The sequence below is a fragment of the Acanthochromis polyacanthus genome, chromosome 6, assembly GCF_021347895.1.
Source record: "Acanthochromis polyacanthus isolate Apoly-LR-REF ecotype Palm Island chromosome 6, KAUST_Apoly_ChrSc, whole genome shotgun sequence".
NCBI lineage: Eukaryota > Metazoa > Chordata > Actinopteri > Pomacentridae > Acanthochromis > Acanthochromis polyacanthus.
The window spans coordinates 31,822,184-31,844,257 of record NC_067118.1 but is presented as its reverse complement, the minus strand read 5'-3'; the positions used below and the strand labels follow the sequence as shown (position 1 = coordinate 31,844,257).

The 22,074-nt window shown below is 43.3% G+C and overlaps 2 protein-coding genes across 2 annotated transcripts; both read left to right on the top strand.

The window, feature by feature from the left end:
• Window positions 1-100: 100 nt before the first annotated feature.
• Window positions 101-2,963, top strand: ogg1 (8-oxoguanine DNA glycosylase). Its single transcript, XM_022189742.2, has 7 exons — window positions 101-657; window positions 785-1,149; window positions 1,248-1,427; window positions 1,792-1,970; window positions 2,088-2,235; window positions 2,345-2,394; window positions 2,483-2,963. The coding sequence occupies exons 1-7, from the start codon at window positions 548-550 to the stop codon at window positions 2,693-2,695; spliced, it is 1,245 nt and encodes a 414-aa protein (XP_022045434.1). The 5' UTR covers window positions 101-547; the 3' UTR covers window positions 2,696-2,963.
• Window positions 2,964-7,489: 4,526 nt separating this feature from the next.
• Window positions 7,490-21,291, top strand: LOC110948287 (mucin-5AC-like). Its single transcript, XM_022189743.2, has 4 exons — window positions 7,490-8,130; window positions 15,126-16,047; window positions 16,149-16,475; window positions 20,283-21,291. Exons 2-4 carry the CDS (start codon window positions 15,207-15,209, stop codon window positions 21,170-21,172), a joined length of 2,058 nt encoding a protein of 685 aa, XP_022045435.2. The 5' UTR covers window positions 7,490-8,130; window positions 15,126-15,206; the 3' UTR covers window positions 21,173-21,291.
• The last annotated feature ends 783 nt before the right edge of the window (window positions 21,292-22,074 follow it).

The following is a 22,074-nucleotide window of genomic DNA, read 5'->3' as shown; positions in this document are numbered from 1 at the left end:
CGAGGAAAGTCGGAATTGACCAATCGTAAATGAACTTGAAGAAAGCCCCGCCTACTACTAGCAAAAATAACCAATCAGCGGTTGTGTTGACATCAGTGAGGGTAGGGCTAGCGGAGTTGAGGTAATGTTGCATCAGATTGAAGTTTTTTGTGATTTATTTTCTTACTATTAAAATGAATTTAGGACCATAATTGCTTATTAATGTATCAGGTAAAATTTTTGATAGCTGTTACCTAAAAATAACACTTTCTGAAAACGTTTCTTCCATAATATGTGTGTTTTTCCAATGCAGCGTAAGGTTTTTGTTGTCCATCACTATTAATGCTAAGCTACCGCCAACAACTCTGCGGAAGTTATTTACTTGCCACTATAAACGTAAACAGGACAATGTTCTTCCCGCAAACTCACTCTACAGTTTAAAATAGTCTGCCGATGTGACAGCACTCTGGAATGCGTTTTATAATACCAGGACACTGTAGTCGGCCGTTTTGTGTTTGTTTTATCCTCTAAACGGTTAACCTGGGAAACTATTAGCATCAAAACAGGAATGGCCAAACACGCAGTGTTGTCATCAGGAGCCAAAATGTGGAGATCAGTGGCTTGTGCAAAGTCAGAACTTCGTCTGGATCTCACTCTTGCATGTGGACAATCCTTTCGGTAGGTTTATTGAACTGAGACACATCGCGTCAACATTAAATGCATCAAGAGAGCCACAGGTTTAGATCTAGATCTAGACATAAATTATCATCTGGATCTTTGCTTTAACAAACTTCTCCTCCTATAGCTGGAAAGAAACTGCTGTAGGACACTGGACTGGAGTGATGGGAGGGCGAGTGTGGACTCTGACCCAAACAGATGACACTCTCTGGTACTACATTTACAAAATCCAGGACACACAGAAGGAGGAAGGTGACAAGAAGAAAAGAACTGATGGTTGTCTCCAGAAAGGAAACAAGGTAAAGAATGCTTTCAAAGCTGATCTGAAGAAAGAAGAGGAAGAGCCACTTGCTGTTACTTCAGTACAGAACAGTGAGGAGGAAGAGAAGATGCTGAGAGATTACTTCCAGCTGAATGTGAACCTTGGTGATCTGTACAGGGATGTGGGAGCAACAGATTGCCACTTCAAGCGCATTGCTGACATCTTCAGCGGTCAGTATGTTTGTGCATGCAGAATATCACTTTTAACACAGTAATGACTAAATTTATGTTGCCGAATGTTTTCAATATATTGTTTGGTCTTTCTCCAGGTGTGCGAATGCTCCGCCAGGACCCCACTGAATGCCTGTTTTCCATCATCTGCACCTCCAATAACCACATCTCTCGTATTCAGGGCATGGTGGAGAGACTGTGTCAGGCTCTGGGAATGCCGCTGTGCCAACTGGATCAAACTTCATACCATGACTTTCCTACACTGTCTGCACTTGCAGGTGCTTTCTTTTGTTACAGATATTTAGCAACACTGTTGGTTGGTGTTGATTAGAACTGTTTGTTCACTTACTTCTGTCATCATCAAGCCAACCATGCAGTTAAGTAATATTTTCTACTCCTGTCATATTGCAGGAAAGAGAGAAAGGAACCATTTAAATGACAGATGAGTGATAGTCTTTCTTCAGGTTTTAATTATACTAGTAACCATGCTTCCTCGTAAGCAATTAAATGAACCTTAGGTATTTTCACCAGCTATGAATTATTACTGATTGACTTTAAAAAGGATACATATCAAATGTTCATACAAAAATGATCTACAAATTGTCTTTGTGTTTGTATTGTTTTCTGCTCTATAATTGGCAGAGAGCAGCGTAGAGGCACGTCTCAGGGATCTCGGCTTTGGATACAGGGCTCGGTTCCTCCAGCAGAGCGCGAAGCAGATTCTGGACACCCATGGGCCTCAGTGGCTCGACAGCCTACGCGAAGTCCCATATCTCGAGGCCCGTGATGCTCTTCGTACTCTCCCTGGCGTTGGCGCCAAGGTACAACACTAAAATAAAGCATTCGCCTCATACAGCTGATTAATATTATTGTGGAGAAAACATATGAGGGTAAATGGTAACAATAAGTTGTAATGAAGACTTTGTGTCTTTTTGTAGGTAGCAGACTGTGTATGTCTGATGTCCCTGAATAAGTCGGAGGCTGTGCCCATCGACACGCACGTTTGGCAGATTGCCAAGCGAGACTATAAATATGCTGCTGGCAGTGGACAAAAGAGCATCACAGACAGGCTTTACAGAGATATTGGTTAGTATTCACGCCTGCTTGGTGGTTTGCTTCAAAGGTTACACTGATGGTAAACAGCAGGTAATGCTCCTCTTCAGCTGTTAACACAATGGGGAATATTTCTACACAGGAGATTTTTTCAGGAAGCAGTGGGGACCTTATGCTGGTTGGGTACAATCCGTGAGTGTTACTATCCAGTAATTGTTCATGAGTTTCTGTCTCTTACAGTCAATCCACTGTAACCACAGAGTGTCTGTCTTTGTTTTAGGTGTTGTTCTGTGCGGACCTCAAGAAGTTCCAAAGCGTCAAAGAAAGGTCACATGTGAAGCAGGCAAAGGAAGAGGATGTAGAGGAGAGAATAGCCACATGCAAGAAAGCGAAAATGAAGAGAGAATACAACGGCACTGTGAAGAATCTGAAAACAGAGCCAGCATGTCACAAGAAAGCAAAGGTGTCTGTCAAAAGGGAGAAGGTGGTATGAGGTGAACAAGCTCCTTACATCAGGATTTACATAACATTATACTACTGCACATCTTCACACATCTTTTCTGATTCATTTGGAAACTAAATGAAATCATATATAGGTGATTTATTATTCTGAAATGTGACATAAAACAGGTTATTGTGTGTAACTTCTCAGGGGTTTTGTTTACATGTGTGTTTTCTGTGACATTGTCTGCTATCCTGTGAGTCCATTAGAGAACATATGAAATCATTGCAGATTTTTACAATAAAAATGAAATACTTAATATGCTTGTTTATTTATTGGAAGTATTTTGAGGGAAAACTGTCCTGTATAGGGCTGCACAGTGGAGTAGTGGTTAGCACTTCTGCCTTGCAGCGAGAAGATCCCCAGTTCAAATCCAGGCCTGGGCCTGGGATCTTTCTGCATGGAGTTTGCATGTTCTCCCTGTGCATACGTGGGTTTTCTCCGGGTACACCGGCTTCCTCCTACAGTCCAAAAATATGCTGAGGTTAATTGATTACTCTAAATTGCCCGTAGGTGTTAATGCGAGTGTGAGTGTTTGTCTGTATATTTAGCACTGCGACAGACAGGTGACCTGTCCAGGGTGTCCCCTGTCTTCGCCTGAGTCAGCTGGGATAGGCTCCAGCACCCCCCGCCACCCTAGTGAGGATAAAGCAGTGTACAGAGAATGGATGGATGGACTGTCCTGTATAGTTCTGCCACATGTTACCAGAAATGGTCCCTAGGTGGCAGTACGCATTAGAAGATAATGTTCAAGACAGTACTGCATGCATGGACTGTCTATGATTACATGTGGGCCGTTTGCTTTTGGCAGTTTCTTTTTTTTTTTTTTTAAATTTCAGAACAAATTGCACTATTTCCCTGGGTGAACACTTTCTGTCAAGCCTCCTGGCTCTTGTCACACCACGTGCCAACACTTCATGGCATCTGTGGGCATGTTGGAAAAGGTCAGAGGCTGCAAAAAAAAAAAGGTGCTGTGTGTTTCCAGAGTGCATTCCTTGCATCAGAATAGTATTTTTGTGTTTTAGATCATAGAAAGCCATTTGACTGGGTGGCTGTGAAGTCTCATGGTGTCTGTATGTTTATCTATAGGCATCGGTTGGCTGCGTCAGCTGTTTTTTTTTATAGCAGGGATTGCAGTTATCTGCTGTCAGTGCTTGGGGCTAGTGTGACTGTCTCTGGTGACAACATGTTTATGCCTGTTGGCGTGTTTGACCTATCGCTGTCCCTTTGCGGCAATGACTGAGCAATATTTTAGGTTCTTTAAAATGTAGAGAGAGAGCAACAAACAAGACTATCAAACCCTATTTTGAGAAATATTTTTTTGACATATAGGCTTAAGTGAGTGGGTGCATTTTGTGTGTAGTTGTTGCATCTGTTCATGTGTCTGTATATCTTCCTCTTGCATCTGCAGAAGAGCTTTATTTGTGGAAGAGAGTGCAGCCATGTGAGCTAATGAATATGTGAGTCAGCTTTCATCCCTTGTCCAGTTGAGCTGGGCAGAAGCTGGGGCCCAGCTTCAGGGCAGAGTCACAGTGAAGAAGAAAAGCAGAGTAAAAATAGAGCTGAGAGAACAGGAAAATAACAATAAAAACCAAGGGAGCAAGAGGAAAGATAGGTGGATGCATGCTGGAGGTAGGGACAGGAATTTCAGTTGATACACAATGACTGAAACAACACAACAGTGGCCTGAGCATTATGTAAGAGATGGGTCTCAGCTTGTGTTATGCCCTCGAGGATTGTTCAGCTGAAAGGACATCTCGGTGAGCCTACTTTTTCTAATAAGAGGGCACCATTACTTCCTACAAGCACCAGGAGGCGCCACTTTTGGAGCCCCAGCAAAAGGAAGAAGGCTGTGGAGTGTTTTCTAGGAGGCAGAAGCCACTGTGTTTGTTTATGACAGATAATAAGAAACCGTCTTGTGGGAGACCTGTTGTAAAGTGTGCATGCACCTACAATTCTGTCCCTTTCAAACAGGTGAATAAAATGGCATAATATATTCTATCGGCATACTGGTGTAGTGCAGCATCTGTGCCATTTAATGCAATCTAGTAGAGCAGCTGTGACACACATTTTCACATACACTATAATTGTGTAGTGCACTGTATTAACTGCTATCCCAATACAGTTATATTGAGTTCCTCTGTTACAGAGAGAATCAAAACTGAGCTTTGTTATTTTTTCATTATAGCCAATTTTGGACAATTATGGCTGAGATTTTGTATCTGATTTCACCACAGTTGGCAGCTTTACCAAATGAACTGTCTGGAGAATCATTACAGTAACAGTTTATGGATAAAACAACCAAGCGATTTTGTCTGCACTGGGTTGGTTCTGCGAATTAGATGACAAATCAAGACATGTCATAAAAGGGATGGTGTAAAAAATAAAAGAACAAAGGAGTTCAGCTCAGTGATTGACTAATACTAACTTCTTGCTGTGAGATAGCTCTCACAGCTATTATGTATTGCTACAGCCCATATTATGTTATTACTGCAATCTTTTTCCATATCTAGGCTCTGTGTTGGTTTTTCTTTGCTCTCAGTCCAAAATTGGTTTCCATGCACCTCCACATTCTCCGTCTACTTCTTCAAATGATTGATGATATTATTCCTGAATGGTAACAAGCGATATTATATAACAGTGTCTGATACAATACCTAAAATGGATAAAAAATTAAAGACATCTATGTTGATTCACCTTGGATGTGGTGAAATCTAAAGCTCCTGGAGGCAGCTGTGGGAGAGCCTGATGGACGGGGGAGGCGGCTCCCACATGGAAGTCTGTCTTTGGGGCCCAGAGATGGGGAGATTATTCTTTGGTGTCTAGACAACCATAGGATGAAGGGAAGCCACAGAGCGAAAGTCTCAGAGCACAAAGCTGGCAGAAGTCTTTTAGATCTTAAGCTTTTCCGAGTGTGTGGATGGACGTTAGCATATAAGGGCTGTTCTTAATGAAAGAGGCTTATTTTGTAGAGAAAAAATAACTTTTTTTCTACCATCTGATAGGATTCCTGCTTGGCTGGCTGTGATTGAGGTCCATGTAGATTGGGAGGAAGAAACAGTTTGGTCTGCTCCAGTGTTAGATTTCAGAGCCTCGACCAGGATCAATTTAAATTACTAAGTGGAATGTATTCACCACATTCCTGGACAAAGATGGTACAGTGTATATGGGTGTATGGTGGCACGGGTTCCATGTGTGGTTTCACATATGTCAGTGAAGAGAACTCCCTCCTTTTTAAGTAATTTGTTAATTTAGCACGCTTTAAATACAACTCCCCTCTTCCTTTTTTTGTAGACTACTAAAAATTCCCCAATAAATCAAGAGCTGTCAGCTTATTATACATGTAAGTGCTGGGGTTGGCCTGCTTTAATTCAATAAAAGTGGGGCATGTAAACATACATTCATTCAGGTTGTTTTATTCTCAGTCATAAGGGAAATTATTATTATTTACTTGAAAATGAGATGACATGCACCCATGTTTTCCATAGTAGGGCAAACTACTTTGCTGCAGATATGAGCAACGTGATATTAAATTAAACAGAAGTCTTCAAAAAAAATCATGTGGATGATATTCATCCTAAAAGAAAGCTCCAATTATACTCAATATTACAACATGCCACCACCAATATTCACATTTGTCACCTCCTGCTTGTTTTCTGTAGGACTGGAACACATCTGAGTTACCCCTGCATTGCCTGTTTAAAATTCAGACAAGACTAGGGCACACCTGTGCAATAGGAAAGACTCACCGGGTTCTTCTTATTTATTTGTATTTGGCTCACAAGGGCACAGCAATAGAAATAAAATGAATCTGACAGGAAAGGTCATTAAGCTACAGGCTTATACAGGCTGTCCTCAGATGGGCAGGAGGAATAAAACAAGCAACATATAAATCAATGCATCATGTGCAAAGAAAGATGAATGTATAAATGCACAGAAAAGACAGAAAGGGGCTTCTAAGTATCTCCAACACAGTTATTCAGGGGAAACTGGCCAAACAGACTTAGACTTTGACAGACTTTATTAATCCCCAGAGGGAAATTCTGTAATGCAAATGTTGTTTTTGTATAGAGAAGATAGTGTGCCTATTTGGTATTATGCGAATCAGAGAGAGTGAAAGTTGCAGGCATGATGGTAATATATGTATATAACACACTTTGAATGAATATTTCTGAATCGAACCTGTACTGTTACACCAGATTACTGCAATCTTGTTACAGCTGACAGCATTCAGTTACTCAGAAGGGACAACAAGCAGATGATGATATAACTGACATTACATCTTTTATATAAACATCCACACCCTGTTCTTCTGTAAGTGCTTTATATTAATATGATATTAATACTTATCCCCTGCCTATGGATTGCATATCATAATCCATGTGCAATAATATGATTACAACCCTGAAGTGTCCCTGCTCCACTTGTCCAAACCCTTCAGTGTCCCCTGCTGGCTCAGTAGTAATGTAATGGCATTAGCACAATCCTCTGAGCTGCACGTTATTTTAGGACTCCACTGTACAATCCGAATGATCTAATGAAAGTGACAATTACACAGTGGAGAGGTGATCGAGGGTGAGTCCGCTTAAGTGTGTGTTTGGGATGAATCGGGGTAAAGCTGCAGCCTCAAAGGCATGTCCAAACTGGAGAATGTTGTGTTTGTGTGAGACAAGGGAGGCAATCAGGCAGGAGATGAAGCAGAGGCACTGAGCCAAGGGGGCAGCATGAGGAAACAGTATCAACTTGGCTCAGGGTGGCTGGAGGACAGGACAGGAGAGGAGAGGAGAGGGAGGGTAGAGTTTCATCTTATTGTTCCTGCTGCTGCTGCACCGGTCTGCAAGAAATATCAGGTGTCTCCATGAGCATATGTCACTGTTTTCACACCACCTTAACAAGCAGGTCTTTGGAGAACAACACCTTATTTTTAGCTTAAATGTGTGTGAGAGGAAGAGAGAAAAAAGCCCCAGAACGTGGATAGTGCTGCAAGCTGTGATGATGTCAGTGCCAGTGTCGTCATATTTCCACCGGGCACCGTCCAAACGGACTGATTTGTAAAAAGGTGGATGAAGCGCTTTCAGGCTGAAGCCGCTGTTGTGTAACAGACGTGCCAGGCGGTAGGTTGGTAGGTAGGCAATCGTGTTTATCCGCTTGAAGAAAAAAATGAGAGGGAGGGAGCGATGTGGAGAGAGATGGAGCGGACGGAGGGGGCGTGCGTCTCCGTACTAGCTCGTGGCTAGAGAGCTGGCAGAAGTACAAGGCTGCTCAACCTCCATGTATGTCGGTACAGTAGCGGCTTCACCTCCATTCTGCGGGGGAAAAGGGGTGATTCTGGGCTAGACTTTCACCCCACCGCTGACTCGGTATGTCCTGGACTTGATATCCTGCCGCAGCGGACGCCATCGGAGAGGAGCCGCACAGAGATACAGGTATGTTGGGCTGCTATGCGGCGATACTTTGCGCAGTGACGTTGCCGCTACCTGTGCCGCGGCGGTAACGGCCGGCGGCTCCGGTTTACTACGTTAATTTGACACACTGAAGATTGGAGGTGTCTTTACGTGTTTTTAACCCTCACCTGCGCCAGGTTTTCCCGTGTCAACTTTATGGATAAGTTACCGGGAGTAGGAGCGTGTTTCGACATTGTATTGTGAGCGAGAATAAGCGGCAGTTTGGGCGATTTTTATCAGTTGAAGCCATCGCGCCTTCTCGCTGCTGCTACGGCGGTAACGTAACGCCGTTACTGGTTTTCGTGACCAACTGAGAAAACGTCAGCCTGTGACTCAAAGACACAAAAGCAGAGTTAAATCAAGGCCTTTACGGGGTTTATTTTTATCCTAAACCTACCTCAACCCATTCATAGAAAAGTTTACACTTGCTTATTTTAGCTAACGTTTAACGTCTGTGTTATTAGCATAACTATGTTTTCAACAATAGATATATGAAGTGGATCCTTTGTAACTGTTCAGTATAGTGTTAAAAGCTATTGCCAGTATAGCCGACTTAATCAGTCTGTTTATTGCGTTACTTTGAATGCAAACCCTAAAATCCCAGATATCACAGGAATTGAAAAGGATTGTTTGATCATAAAATAGAAAAAACTGGAAGCACTTTGGTGCAACAGCAACAAGTGGGGTCCTATTTCTTTATTTGGCCACTGCTGACAGGTGCATGTTGTGTGTCTGTGTCTGTTTACAGTATGTTTGCCAGATTTATCCAGTCTCTATATAGACATAACCGCTGCAGTACTTATTTAGATTATCTGTTTCTTGACCAGCGGAGGGAGAAAGAAAGCAAAAGTACTGATGTGCGCCAATGCGCCTCTCAGAGAGCATAGACAGAGCTGCTCCAAACAGTGCGACTGGATGCTATAGAGAGCCGTGCCAGATGCCTTCAATACAAAAGAAAACCAACACACCCTGATCTTCTGACAGCAGACTCTATCCATTTCTAAAGCAGCTCAGAAAAGATTTACTGGCTACTTTGATAGTGTTTTCACGGAGAAGTGAGTCCATGAAAGGGAAAAGCCGTGTAACAGGACAGAAGATGATCCATGACTGCATGCTTCAGTATCCCATAAAAGGTGTACTCCAATGGCTTATTTGGTTTTTAAAAAGTTATCATTCACTCATTTACTGGGCCAGATGCTTTTAAACTGGCAGGACAGTTGAATAATACCTTCCAGCTAACAGCAGACATGACACACTTGCCAAAACAGAACAGACAGACCTTTAGATGGTGGAAAATAAAGCAGATTTTTTTTATGACATCAATATATCAATAAAGTACAAATCCTTGAAACACTAAACCTGATCTGGTTGTAAGCTGTTTTATGACTCTAGATCTTTTTAGCTTTGGGAAGATAAATAGGTCCACTACCTGCATGTTTAAACTTTTTAAAAGTTGTAAATACATCAAGAATGTTCATGTACAAGGTAATACTTTGTTTGACATAAAAATTCACTCGCAAACTTAGTAGTTGGCACACAACACAAGTTTATTGCATCCAGCTGTAACAATGTGAGAGTCTTGGGTTGAAGTGAAACTGTGGTTAACTCCCCGTAGTGGCAAAGAGTTTATGACTTATGATGCCTGTAATCTGTTTTCCTGAGAGTGTTTTGCGGCTTGAAATGGTTTAGCAGAAGTCTCAATCAGTCACAAGACTCATTATCTTATAGGGTGTGTTTCTGGGAATGTGTGAGTGCTAATTTGAACATCATTGTAGGCTCGAGTCCTGGCTATTTACTGAAGTGGTGTAGACAATGTGAATTTTCTGGCTAACTCTCTTTCCTTGGCCACCTATCATATGTCGGTATTCCCAGTCTGTGTTTACCCTCGTGCTCAGAGGACTGTCTGTCTAGGTGTGTGTGTTTTTGTGCGTACGTACGGTCACAGTGCAGTTAAAGTGCCTTACCCTTTAAGGCTGACCTTCAGCCTTTGATCTGCGGCTTGGATGAAGGCGGAACATCAGTCAGAGATGTTGTGGGGCTCAACACTTTTAAGCTGGACATCCGTTTCAACTGGGGATCAAAAGCATCAGCGATTGGTTCTGGAACCTCCTCTCCTCGTATAGCATGACCTCTCCGTGTGGTCGGTTGCTCCGCTGGAGTTTTGACACCCCCCCAGGCAGCAGAGAGCCATGAGAGAGGCATCTTTAACAGGCTTTGGTTTGTCTTAAGAGCTAAATGGACAGTTTTAGTCTGAGGGAAGAGGTCCAGAAGTTGTGTGACCACCTGGAAAACTTTCTGGAGATTGTGTTTTGAATGTTCAAAGCTTGTGTATGTCTTAATTTTCAAGCACAATAATTAACTGCCTGTTTTATTGAGATAATTTTACGTGGTAGTGATAGTATAATGTTGGAGTTGTTTGCAATCCATATGTTATTTCAAGGTGTGGAATTTTTAACGGTCAAACCAGCAGCCCCCCCCACCACTTGCATACCAGCATAACCACACGCACTCCTTCTTCCATTTCCTCCCTCGCTCTGCTTCTCGCTCTGTCTCACGTACACACAAATTCGCATACATACACTGCTTCACAGTCTCACCTCTCCCTCTCCATAACGCAGCACAAACAAGTTATGCATCTGTACAGCAAGCTGATGCATGAGCAGTAATACTTAACTGCGTTGCAGCACTGAGTTCCACAGAGACACACAGCTCTCTGCTGGTTTATTCCAGCGTACGTCTGCCTTTATTCTGCCAGCTTTTCTCACCGTTTATCTTTCCTATTCCTCTGTCTTTGCTTTATGTCTGTCCATCTCCACTGTGTCTGCAGTGACCTTCGTAGTGTTCCTCCCCTGATTTTTTTGAAAGGTTTATATCTTTTCTTATTTCCTCTGTATGTGCATGTTCTTCCCTCTCATTACTTAACAGGCTTTCCTTCTCAACTCAGACTATTAAGTCCTGTTCATTAGAGAGCCACCTTCACATTGGATGAGTCAACTAAGGTATTGGACACTCAGTCTGTGCTTAAATGAATGTCCATGAGATGTGGTACAGACATTTATTGTTCCCAAAGGATGAATCCCACTGACAGTGGTTATCCTGTGATTTTTTTCCCTCTAGTGCAACCATAAGGTTGACATATGTGGTTATGAGTGAAACATCTTAACAATTAATGAGTAACTATTGCCTCTTTTAGTACAATTTACTAATTAGAGAACCCCTTACTTTTCATCTAAGATCTTCATCAAGTACGTATATAATTATTTTTTTCAGTCCTTTAGTTTTTGACAAAATATTTCCATAACTATGCAGACATCCCCGTCAGTCTCAGCTTTACTTTGGTTTTTAATTCTAATTAGCAAATATTTTCATGGCAACACACAATAGTCACAGTGAACATTACCTGCTCATGCATTTGAATATTGAGATTATGAGCATGTCAGCATCAACATTCAAGTAAAAGCCCCACTGTCTCGTACAACCTCACAAGCCAAGAGCATGCAAAATCTGTTGCAAGATTTGTGTAGCAATACCTGAAATGCAGTAGCAGAACCAAACAGTGCATATTCCCATACCACAGATAAGCACTGAGGAAAATATACTGGTTTTATGCAAATCTTTTAAAAAGAAGCCAAATACTTCCATGTTGTTGTCCAAAGACAAGCAGCTGTGCAAGACATTAAGAAAACAAGTGAATTACATTCTAAATTTAGCCTAATTGTGATTTTAATGAGGAGCTATCTGATCAGCGACTGAGAAAACAAGATTGCAAATCTAAGCAGACGTTCAGAGCGTTTCCATACTCTGTGCTTTGGACATTTTTTTGGTCGTAACTGTTGAAGTTTGATACCCAGCCCTGGGGGAAACAAGTGCACATTGGTTCAGCTTTTGTTCAAAAGACAAGTTTCCTTCTGTCCACAGATTCATGTCTGCCCATGGAAATATTACTGGAAATTTTGCACTGTCACACTGTCTGGAATCTGGAGAGAGAACATTTTCAAGAAATGAGGGAGATTCTCCAAAAGCTTGACTGCACCCCCATACCACCTCCCACACCCTGTGCTTGGTTACTTACACAAAGTTTGAACATTAGCTGTTCATATTATTACATTAGTGGAGACATGACATCACTACTGCAGCGATTAACTGATTAGCAACAGCTGCTGTAGTACTGAATCATGTGATTGTGTAACCAGCAGGTCTATAGTGTGGGCAAGGAGTTTACAGTAATCTTCAGATTGTTGCTTGCTGCTGTACTATTGGATATTATCCATGGGCATTTCCTGCTCTGGACAAAGCACATATTGTGCAGGAGAGTGTGACGACATCGACACAACATGCTCACCACATTGCAAATGAAATACAAAATGATGTGTCCCTTGCCCTCCAGGGGCTGAACATGATAAAAATACTCTGACTGACTGTGCGCTCATCTGCCTTCTCCCTCTGGACAGTCACAGAGGGATGTGCTGTCTTATTTCTGAGAGTGTATATGTGTGTGTTTCCATCACTGCTGATGGATAGGGGGGTGCAATATGCAAATATGTGCCACGGAGGGCTAAGAGGAGGCTCAATTTTATTAATGCCAAACACCAAAACAGCTGGTTAAATTGATCTGGTCTTTGTAGTGCGTGGTGAGAAATAGCAAGCCTGTTCCCCGTCTATGATTCATACTGCTTAGAAGAGCTGCCATTCTGCCCAAATGTACTCCATTTGTATTAGTTCAATGGAAAATTGTGGTCAAATTGCCCAGATCCAGTCAAGAAGAACATTTTGGGGAACCACAGCTGTGTGGGTCTGTGTGTTTGTGCTTTTGGATGATGTGAGGAGATGAGATTAGTGCTGACAGCGTTTCAAATACAGCAGCAGAGTGTTTTCCCCCGCTAACTAAAGCTTATTTGGCCAAATGCCTTGTGAGAGTCATTAATCTCTACTACCTACTTTCATACATATACACATAGGCTGACACATACTGGATTGCTTTGGATCAACATATTTGTATTTTTACTGAAAGCCATGCCTCAATAGGCAGGCTGTTTATGTCCAACTGCCGGAGACTGCACACCTGCCAGTTAACCTCAGAGCAGAGGTGAAGCAGGCTCAGTTTCTCTGCATGCCTTCTTGGGCAGATGGTCATATCTGCACTTGGCCCATAACAATCCAGTTTATCCTGAAACATTGTTTCCTTGTGACTCTTCCTCTGTTTCTCAAGTATTGTGTCTCTTGGTTTCTGCGAACTTCTGTCAGTTAGTTACCCCCACTCCTTATCCATTATCTAAATTTACAGTCCTCACGACTTCTCTCAGTCTTAATTTTGTCACACATCCCCTCAGTTGTCACCCCTTCGCTTAATCGTACCCTCCACTGTCAGTTTCATCACATCATGCCTCCTCCACAACCTTCTCCACTCTTCCATTTCTCTGCCGTCCCTCTTGCTCATCCTCTCTGCGAACCACTTTCTCATCTCGCCATTATTTCATTCACCTCGTCCTTTTTTTAAACTTGTTTCTGTCTTCAGGGCTCTCTGTTACCCAGGAGTGTGCTGCAGGACTGTGTTAAAAAGAGTTAAATGGGGGGGCATGAAGAAAAGAAATAAAAGGGGGGGGGGAACGGTTTTTGGCCAACAGCTCACTAGAAAGAGCAGAAGAGGCAGCTGAGACTGGAAGAAAAATAAACACTGAGGCTACTGTGAGTGGGTGGAGATTGAGATATACTACCACTTATATTCCTGTATTCATTGACAGCTTTTCCTTTCAGATGCTCTTGTGTAACACTGCAAACACTTAGTAAACAGCACACTAGTCTAAATTTTCACACATACCAACAGTATACACTGTGACGTCCCACTTGACTGCAAATACACACATTTTCCATACACTCACACAGATTAGTCAGACTTTACACGTGTTCAGGAGCGTAAAATGCACATGTGCAGCTGGATTAATTTCTCTAAGACCTAAACATCATGGCTGTGAACAGACCCAAAGTGAGTCATAAGCAGCAGAATGAACTCACCTATAGGCGCTGATTTCCATTTTCTGTGCTTTCCCTCCTGTTGTTTCAACTGACGTTCTAGTATGATCCTGACTCCCGGAGGTTATCTCCTCCTGTGAGTCATAGGTTGAAACTGGTGTGAACAAGCAAGGTTTATGTAAGTTAGAGGAAAAAGAAAAGGGGTCATTTTGATAAGAAGTGCTTGATTAGGGGGGGATGTGACTGGCAGCTGTTTGGCTCGATGACTTATAGGATTGTGTAATCCTCAAGGGCCTGGAGGTTTCTGTGTGTCACTGGGCTCTCTGAGATTCACCACACTCGGTGTTACAGCTGTCGGCTCCTGGCATCCATGACTCAAACAGCACTAGCACTAAAGGAAGTAGAGTCCTGCTGTTTCGAATACAGAAAACTTGGAGACTTTGGAAGAAGACGAAGAAACTAATATTCTTCCAAAGAACATTTCGTGACACAGATAGTGAGGACATCTGTCACTGAATGAAACCATCTGCAACTCCTTTTGGGTTTTTGGCTTGATCATTTTGTTGGCGCAACTTGTTATATAAAGCACAGGCTCAACTCTCCTGTCCGTGTGTGTTTGTGTGTTGGCATATGTGCTATGCATTCTGACACCATGCACCTTACCACACCCTGCGCCTCCGCTGGTCTCTTGCAGCTAAACCTCTGTGGGAGTTTCCGTGACTTGCCAATCAGCCTAGCAAGGCTGCAACATGTACCCCTGAAATCAGATATAATCACAAGATTCTTACTGATTCACACTATTCCCTGAATTCAGTTCAAGTGAACGTTTGACTGATGCTGCTACATTCGCAAGACTTCTACAGTCTCTACAAAGAAGTCAGGCCTTTTCTACTGAGCCAAACCAACAGATATAACCTGTGCAATGTGTTTCTATTAACACAATGCTTTTCTAAGTCTGTGCCTGTGTGGTGTGTTTATGACATTTGCTTGCCTGGTTTTCTCAACAGAACCACAGTGGAAGGATGGTGTTACAGACCGACTGAGGCATCCAGAGGGACCAGTACCTGCTCACCACTCAGAGGCTAACCATGGCTCCCATGTCCCTACCATTCCTAGTGTTCCTCCTTTTCTTCCTCCATATTTCAGATGCTCAGACCATCATAGGCTTGTCCTCCTCTTTCTCTCCTCTGGACCTGCCTAACAACCCTTCACCTCCACCAACCAAGCAGACTGCTCGATTCTGGCCCTCTTTGCCTCCCAGAGGGCGCAGCGATGTACCCATCAGAGTTACAGTCCGGGATAGGTTAACAACGAGAAATACGGTGGAGCAGGGGCAAAGAATCACCCGCCCAACCACGCAACACAGTCCCTCTTTTATATCTGCACTTTCTACGCATAACCTTAGCAGCGGGCCAATTGTAACACAACCAACTGCCTCCAGACCCAGGACTGACACGGCTAGTTTAGCATTCAGCCGGGCTCGCACAAAGGGAGATGCTCCTACAAAAGGCTATGCTCCTCCTCTGCCCACTTTGCCGTCCACTGCTGTCGCTGAGCCTCCAGGTGATAAGCCAGTGATAGCCGGGAAAGCAGAGGAAGGACCGGTCAAAGAGATGGAGGATGGTGATTCACAAGGGTTGGGATCAGGTAGTTCTCCAACAGTGATGCTTGTGAAGGAGGAATCACCTGCCCCTCTGCCGACAGTTGGGGATGAAATGGCACAGTATCGACCACAGGCACAGACTGTAATATCTAACGTTTCTAACATAGAAACCCCATCAATGGACAGTCAGACTGCGGAATCTCACCTGTTTGTACTGACAACAACCAGCACAACCAGTACGGTCTCTACAACTGTACAAACCAAGACAAGAAGCACACCGTCTCCTGTGGTAACACAGCAAACACATCAGACTACAGTATTAACAGGTTTGAAACCACATATGTTGAAATGAATGCTTTAGGGCTGTAAGGAGTTGAGGTAAAATGTCACATCATGTCATAATTTTGTCTTTCCCTCAAATTTCTAGGTGACCTGACAGCCAACACTCCCGCCAGTGACAGATTTAGTCCAAAACGGGACTCTGCTGCTGTGACATTACCGCAACCCACGTCTAACACCTCTGGTGTTGCTGAGAAACACCCACAGACTGCAGGACAGCCAGTTACTGCCCAAAGCCAGAAGAGTTCACATTCAAACACAACGACACCACAAGTGTCAAGCACATCTACAACTGGTGTGCTTACTACCACACAGGAGGCTGTCAGAACATCCTCCAGGACAACAACCCAACTAAGCAAAACAGTACAAGTGGGAAGGAATACAGCAAGCACAACTGTGCAGTCCTCGAGCACAGGTAAGAAACAAGAGTCTTGTGTTCTGTGGTGGACTAGTTTTAGAATTTCCTCTGTCCTCTGATAATTTAAAATGGAATTATTTGTGCAGCTGGGACTTTCTCAGTGGAAGAATTTGAAAAAATGTTTCAAAGCAGGGAAAAAGCAGAGACACTGTTCCATGGAAAGTGGGGTTGCAGTTGTGTGGGGTAGACACAGTGAGGGGCAGGATTGAAGAGGGGGTAGAACTGCAGCCAGGCAAAGAGATAGGAGACAAGAGGGAAAAAGGGTGTCTAAAAAAGAGACTGTTTGGAATGCAGAGAGAGAGAAGACTGGGTGGGTGAAAGTGTGGTAGAAGAAAGGTACGGGCACAGAAATGCAGGGAGTGGGACTGGTAATGAAAACCAGATGCAGTAAGAGAGGGATGAAGGGAGGGGAGATGAGGAAAAGTAAATGGAAATGCATGACACATGGGGCACATGATCCAGTTTCTTAGATACCATGTGAATAACATCCTAATGTCTTTTAAACTTTCATTCTTTCATACAGAGCACATTTAAAGTAACTGCTCATTATTTTTGCGCTGTAAACATGGATTTTTGTTACAGGCGATTCTTTTTCTGTTCAAAATTAGGTTAATTCAGTTCAACCAAATTCGCTGGCTTGTTCCTGACAGTGACATAATAGGCAAGACTCTGAGGTCTGTTTTGACAGTCCCAACTGTGGTAGCAGCTGCTGCACTGAGTATAAAAACTAGAACACTGGCTAGCCCCAGGTTGTGAACTGTTTGGGTCTCTCACATACATATCTACGGAGATATTGGCATTAGGAAATCTGATAAACACTTAAGACGGACATTTTACGAGAAAAAGATTTACTTCTCTGTTGTAGCAGTAAACACAACACATGGGTCGTGAGCTCGACAGGATATTTAGGACTGATAGACACTAATCTTAACTGCAGTAAAGATCATAACTACTGCTGTACGCATTCTCATCAGGCAGCTTCTCATAGCAGAGCTGCTAGCACCACTACAGCACAGGTACCTACACAGACACTGTCAGTGGGCCATGAATGTTTTTCTAGTGACTGTCCAAGCTCCACCAGTCTCCCCATCTTTCAAGTGGAAAAAGGAGTAGCCTTACAGTTATTCCCCGTTTGAGCTGACTGAGAATATGCTGTGATGTCCAGAACTTCACTTAACCACATAAACCCCAAAATTGGCTGGAGATTTTAAAAAAACATGTTATATTTTTTAAATGACTAAAATTACACCATTTGTCGGATTCAGAAACTGTAAAATCAGAAACAGTTGTTGGATTTTCAACTTTTTGAAGGTTCTGAAACCACTCATTTGTGTTGCGTTACTCCTTTAGAAAATTTTACTGAATCTAAAGTTAATATTGTGATTTTTAATCGAAATTATTTTATTTATAGTTTCACATGAAAAATAAGAAATAAATCACATTTCTCACTAGATTCTGTGACAAAAAGTCTGCACTGATCATAAAGCCGTTAGTGACTCAGCTCCAACCAGCTGTCATGTGACAAAATTGTAGGGGCTTTTTGGCCGATCTGAGCTGAACTGCAGGCTGTGTTTACCCAGAGCAGATAGGAGACAGGTGTGGACACAAACTGAAATAGTAAAGGTAGTAAAATATCTATAGTACGTAGAGTCATGATTTTTCCATTATTGGTAACATCTGGGGACACTTGGAAAACATGTTGATTCCAGTTTTTTTCAATTTTTATACAAAAAATCAATTCCACTTTATTTTTTATTTTTATGATTTAAAGTATTTTAACTTTTTTGAACTGCACAAAAAGCATTTTTGACTTTTCCACCTCTAGTCATGATTGTGTGGTTTCCATAGAGGGGCAGGACTTTATATTGCAGTGAAATGCGCCCACAGAGAGTAAAAATATGACAGGAGCAAAAAAAAACGTCCAGGAGCCATTTAGGGTTCAGAGGGTTAAAAGAAACATAATTTTTAAGACTTTCCTAATGTTGTTGGACCAAAGTGGTCAAATTATGTTAATGAAAAAAGCAAGACTGTTTTATGACATTTGGAAAAAATGTCTTCACTGTTGTACAGCCACTCCTTTTTTTCCCAGGATTGTGTATAGGAAAAAAGATTTTTGGGCCCATGTGCATCACACCACGAATGCAAAGTTGTAGTAACCTGGCTTGGCCACTATGCAAAACTTACTTAATGTTACATTTTAAAATCAACGACACTCCTCTCCGTGTGCGTGTGTTCCCATTTGTAACTGGCTCATAAAAATAAGTGTATTTCCTGTTATTTTTAGTTCATTGCAACATGTGGACATATAAAGCAGTGTGTGTGTGTGTGTGTGTGTGTGTGTGTGTGTGTGTGTGTGTGTGTGTGTGTTAAAGAGAAAACTCAAAGGTAGGGGTAAGTTTAAGTATATCCAGCTGTGAAATGTGATCGGCACATCTGGAATGTGTCTGGATCTTGGTCCTGTTAAAAAAAAAGTCTGAGGGAAGGAAGGAAAACATACCTTTATACAAATAAAGAAGTGTGTCTGTGATCTGTGTACAGTGCTCACCTACGTGAAGCCTGGAAGTGAGGTATGTGTGTGTGTGTGTGTGTGTGTGTGTGTGTGTGTGTGTGTGTGTAGGAGTGACTCATTAATCAGTGTGTCAATGATATGCGACTTGTACATGGTTTTGAGTGTTTTACCTCTGATCACGTTCTTCCACCATCCATCAGGTTTGAACGCGTGTGAAGCAGTTCCTCAGAAATCATTCAGGAAAGACACTATTAAGTTACACATTTCTTAGTTATGTATCAGGCATCGAGTCATTATGCTTTATATGTTCACCTTTTTCATTCATAGTATTTAGAAGTGATGACACTTGTCCTCACTTGGCTCCTCTACGTTCTGTATTTGTACACTGTATGTTGTATTTACAGTTGAGTTCCTCACAAAGCACTCAGTTATGATTGGCTCTATGATTATAATGCTGTTGGGTGTTTCCAGAGTGTTGCATGAGGTTAAGGAGGAGTGCCTTGAACAAACACAAGTGTGTGTGAGTCTGAGAAAATTAGAGAGAGACAGAAAGAGAGTGAAAAAATATATTGTCAAGGTGTCCTGTCTCATGGGGTTGTTTTATATTGTATAATGCTGCAAAGGGCAGAGCAGAGAATGTTCCTGGTTCATAGATGCATTGTGACACTGTATTGTGTTGCATAACAAAGATGTTCTTGTTAATTATGTAATCCAATCCAATTAAATCACACAATTACTTCTAGGAATTTCTCACTCAATTCACACATTTTTATGAACATATTGTGAATGATTTTTGGGTGCTGTAACTACTCTTTCACCAGTATTCTGGTATTTGTAGACCCATAAATTCTAGTTTTTGGATTGCTATTGAGTTCTATGGCATTTAAGTGAATGCATGTTCTCTGTATATTTTGACATTTTGCACAAATAGAAACTGTCTGTGGTTTAGGTTTGTTATTTCAATACTATACTGTGTTTTCATGTACAGTTATACAGCTGATGGTAACAACACACTCACTTAATGTCTGTGGAGAGAAGAGGCCAAAACTGATCCAAATTTATTTTTGTAGAATCTCTCTTTACGTTTAAAAACAACACTGAGACCTTGGACAACGCGTCTCTGCCAAACTGATTAAATTACTACAAACAGCCCAAAGGATCAGATGGTTCCAGCTTTGATGGTGTGCTGCATCCCTCTAGTGGGGCTCAGAAGTACTTCATGTACTTTTATATTATTCTGCTTTGTCTCTTATATTTAACATTTTAAAAACTAAACTCTGTTTCTTTTTTTCTAGGGGCCTCTTCCTTAACTACCACCACTGTTGTGCCTGTCACCCGGTCAAGACTTGGACCCACATATCAGAGTGGTATTGGTCAAAGGAACCGATCTCTCCTCCTGGGACATCCTCATCTAGCTCCCCATTCCACCACTGATCCAGCCCCTACTCCCAGTGCTAATCCCTCTCCTAATGGCACACTTCTATACTGGGGAGATCTGAGCCGGACGCTGACTTTTGCCTGGGAACTGCATGTCTATGGCTCAGCAAGCCTCTTCCTCCTCCTGTTTGCTGGAGCTGCTCTTGGCCTGACCCTGTCCCCTGGCACAAACTGTCCTCATCGGGGTGCTCTTGCACTTGCCAATGCTCTGTTGTTTCTGGCGGGGGGCCTTAGAGCAGCTCTCTTTTTCATCGACCCGTATGGCACACGAAAATTCCTGCCTCGCACTGCAGTTACAGCCCTCTACAACTTACCTCTACACCTGCTGGTGTGGGCGCAGGCTGCCCTGGTTCTGCTGGCCTTGAGGGTGGCAGGAGTCAGTGTGTTACCTTCAACTTTGGAGCGCCCTCCTTTGGTGGCTGTGTTAGCTGTGTTGCAGTGTACCCTCCTGCTGGCGGCTGATCTGCTCTCCCCAGCCCTCTCTCCTTTGGTTCCTGTAACCCTACAGGTCCTGTCCCTTTGCTGGGGCCTGGCTCTCTGTCTGGGCTTTCTATGCTATGTCTTTCCACGCATACGCTGCCCTCCTGTTCCTCACCCTGCAGTCCCTGGAGAGGCCAGAAGGAAGACTTGGACAGGAAGTAGTAGAATAGGAGTCATTCTAGGGAGAGTGCTGGCTGTTTGTGCAGTTCTGGGGCATTGTGTTGTGGTTTGCATGTCCATGCTACTTTGTGGCTGTATGGACTCTTAGGAGACTGGACACGCTTCAACTGGGGATGGTGGCTTGTGCATTTCTGGGCCCGGCTCCTTGAACTGGCCTGGGGGTTCTCACTCTTACTCCTGGGTTCCTGGGTGTTCTGGAGGCCTCACAGTTGCCGGGGAAGGGAGGAAGGTGGACAAGATGGTAGAGCGGCAGGAGACCTGCCATCCCCTGGACAGTCTGTAGCCTCCACTCAAAGACATACCTGCTGGTCGAAGATAGTCCAGAGCCTGAGAGGGAAGCCCTGCAGAAAGTCTGACAGTAATGGTGTGGGAGGAGGAGGAGGAGGAGGAGGAACAGGGGAGGTGCCCAACAACTGGGCTGGCCAGGAGCGTCCTGGAGCTGACATTAGCAAAAGTCTAATCAGGAACCAGAATCATGAGCTGGCCACTGCCCAGCCTCGATGCGTCAAAGACAGCAACCGAGGACGCAACCATAGAGGCCACTCTGCAGAACGAGGCATATCTGATGGTTCCACCGGCTCCCTGCTGAGACTACAGGCTTTGGGCCGACCTCCACAGCGCTCAGTGAGTGGCAGTCTGGATCAGGACAGGGATACTTCCCTTTCTCTCTATGAGTTTGATCTGCGGCCCCCTTCCCCCATAGACCTGACCCGCAGTATTGATGAGGCTCTGCACAGAGAACACCTGCTTGGAGGAGGGAGCCTGTTTCATCCATTGAACCAGGCCTCGCAATCCCCTTCCCCAGGCTCAGGGGTCAGTCAAGGGCCCTGGCTCCGCAGGAACAGTGATCCTCAGTTGCTTTCTGAGAGTAGCGATGCCCCGACAGAGTCTTCCATGCCACTGGGTGGGAGTGTCCTCAGCAGTGTGCCCAGTAGACAGGTTACTGCTCCCCCTACGCCATCCCACCAGGGACACAGGTGGGCTGTGAAT

Excerpts from the sequence above, each read along its gene's own strand:
- ogg1 (XM_022189742.2), top strand. The coding sequence starts at position 548 with ATGGCCAAACACGCAGTGTTGTCATCAGGAGCCAAAATGTGGAGATCA. Across the intron at positions 2,236-2,344 it reads CAGGCTTTACAGAGATATTG|GAGATTTTTTCAGGAAGCAG; the intron begins GTTAGTATTCAC and ends ATTTCTACACAG. Across the intron at positions 2,395-2,482 it reads ATGCTGGTTGGGTACAATCC|GTGTTGTTCTGTGCGGACCT; the intron begins GTGAGTGTTACT and ends TCTTTGTTTTAG.
- LOC110948287 (XM_022189743.2), top strand. The coding sequence starts at position 15,207 with ATGGCTCCCATGTCCCTACCATTCCTAGTGTTCCTCCTTTTCTTCCTC. Across the intron at positions 16,048-16,148 it reads TCAGACTACAGTATTAACAG|GTGACCTGACAGCCAACACT; the intron begins GTTTGAAACCAC and ends TCAAATTTCTAG. Across the intron at positions 16,476-20,282 it reads TGTGCAGTCCTCGAGCACAG|GGGCCTCTTCCTTAACTACC; the intron begins GTAAGAAACAAG and ends CTTTTTTTCTAG.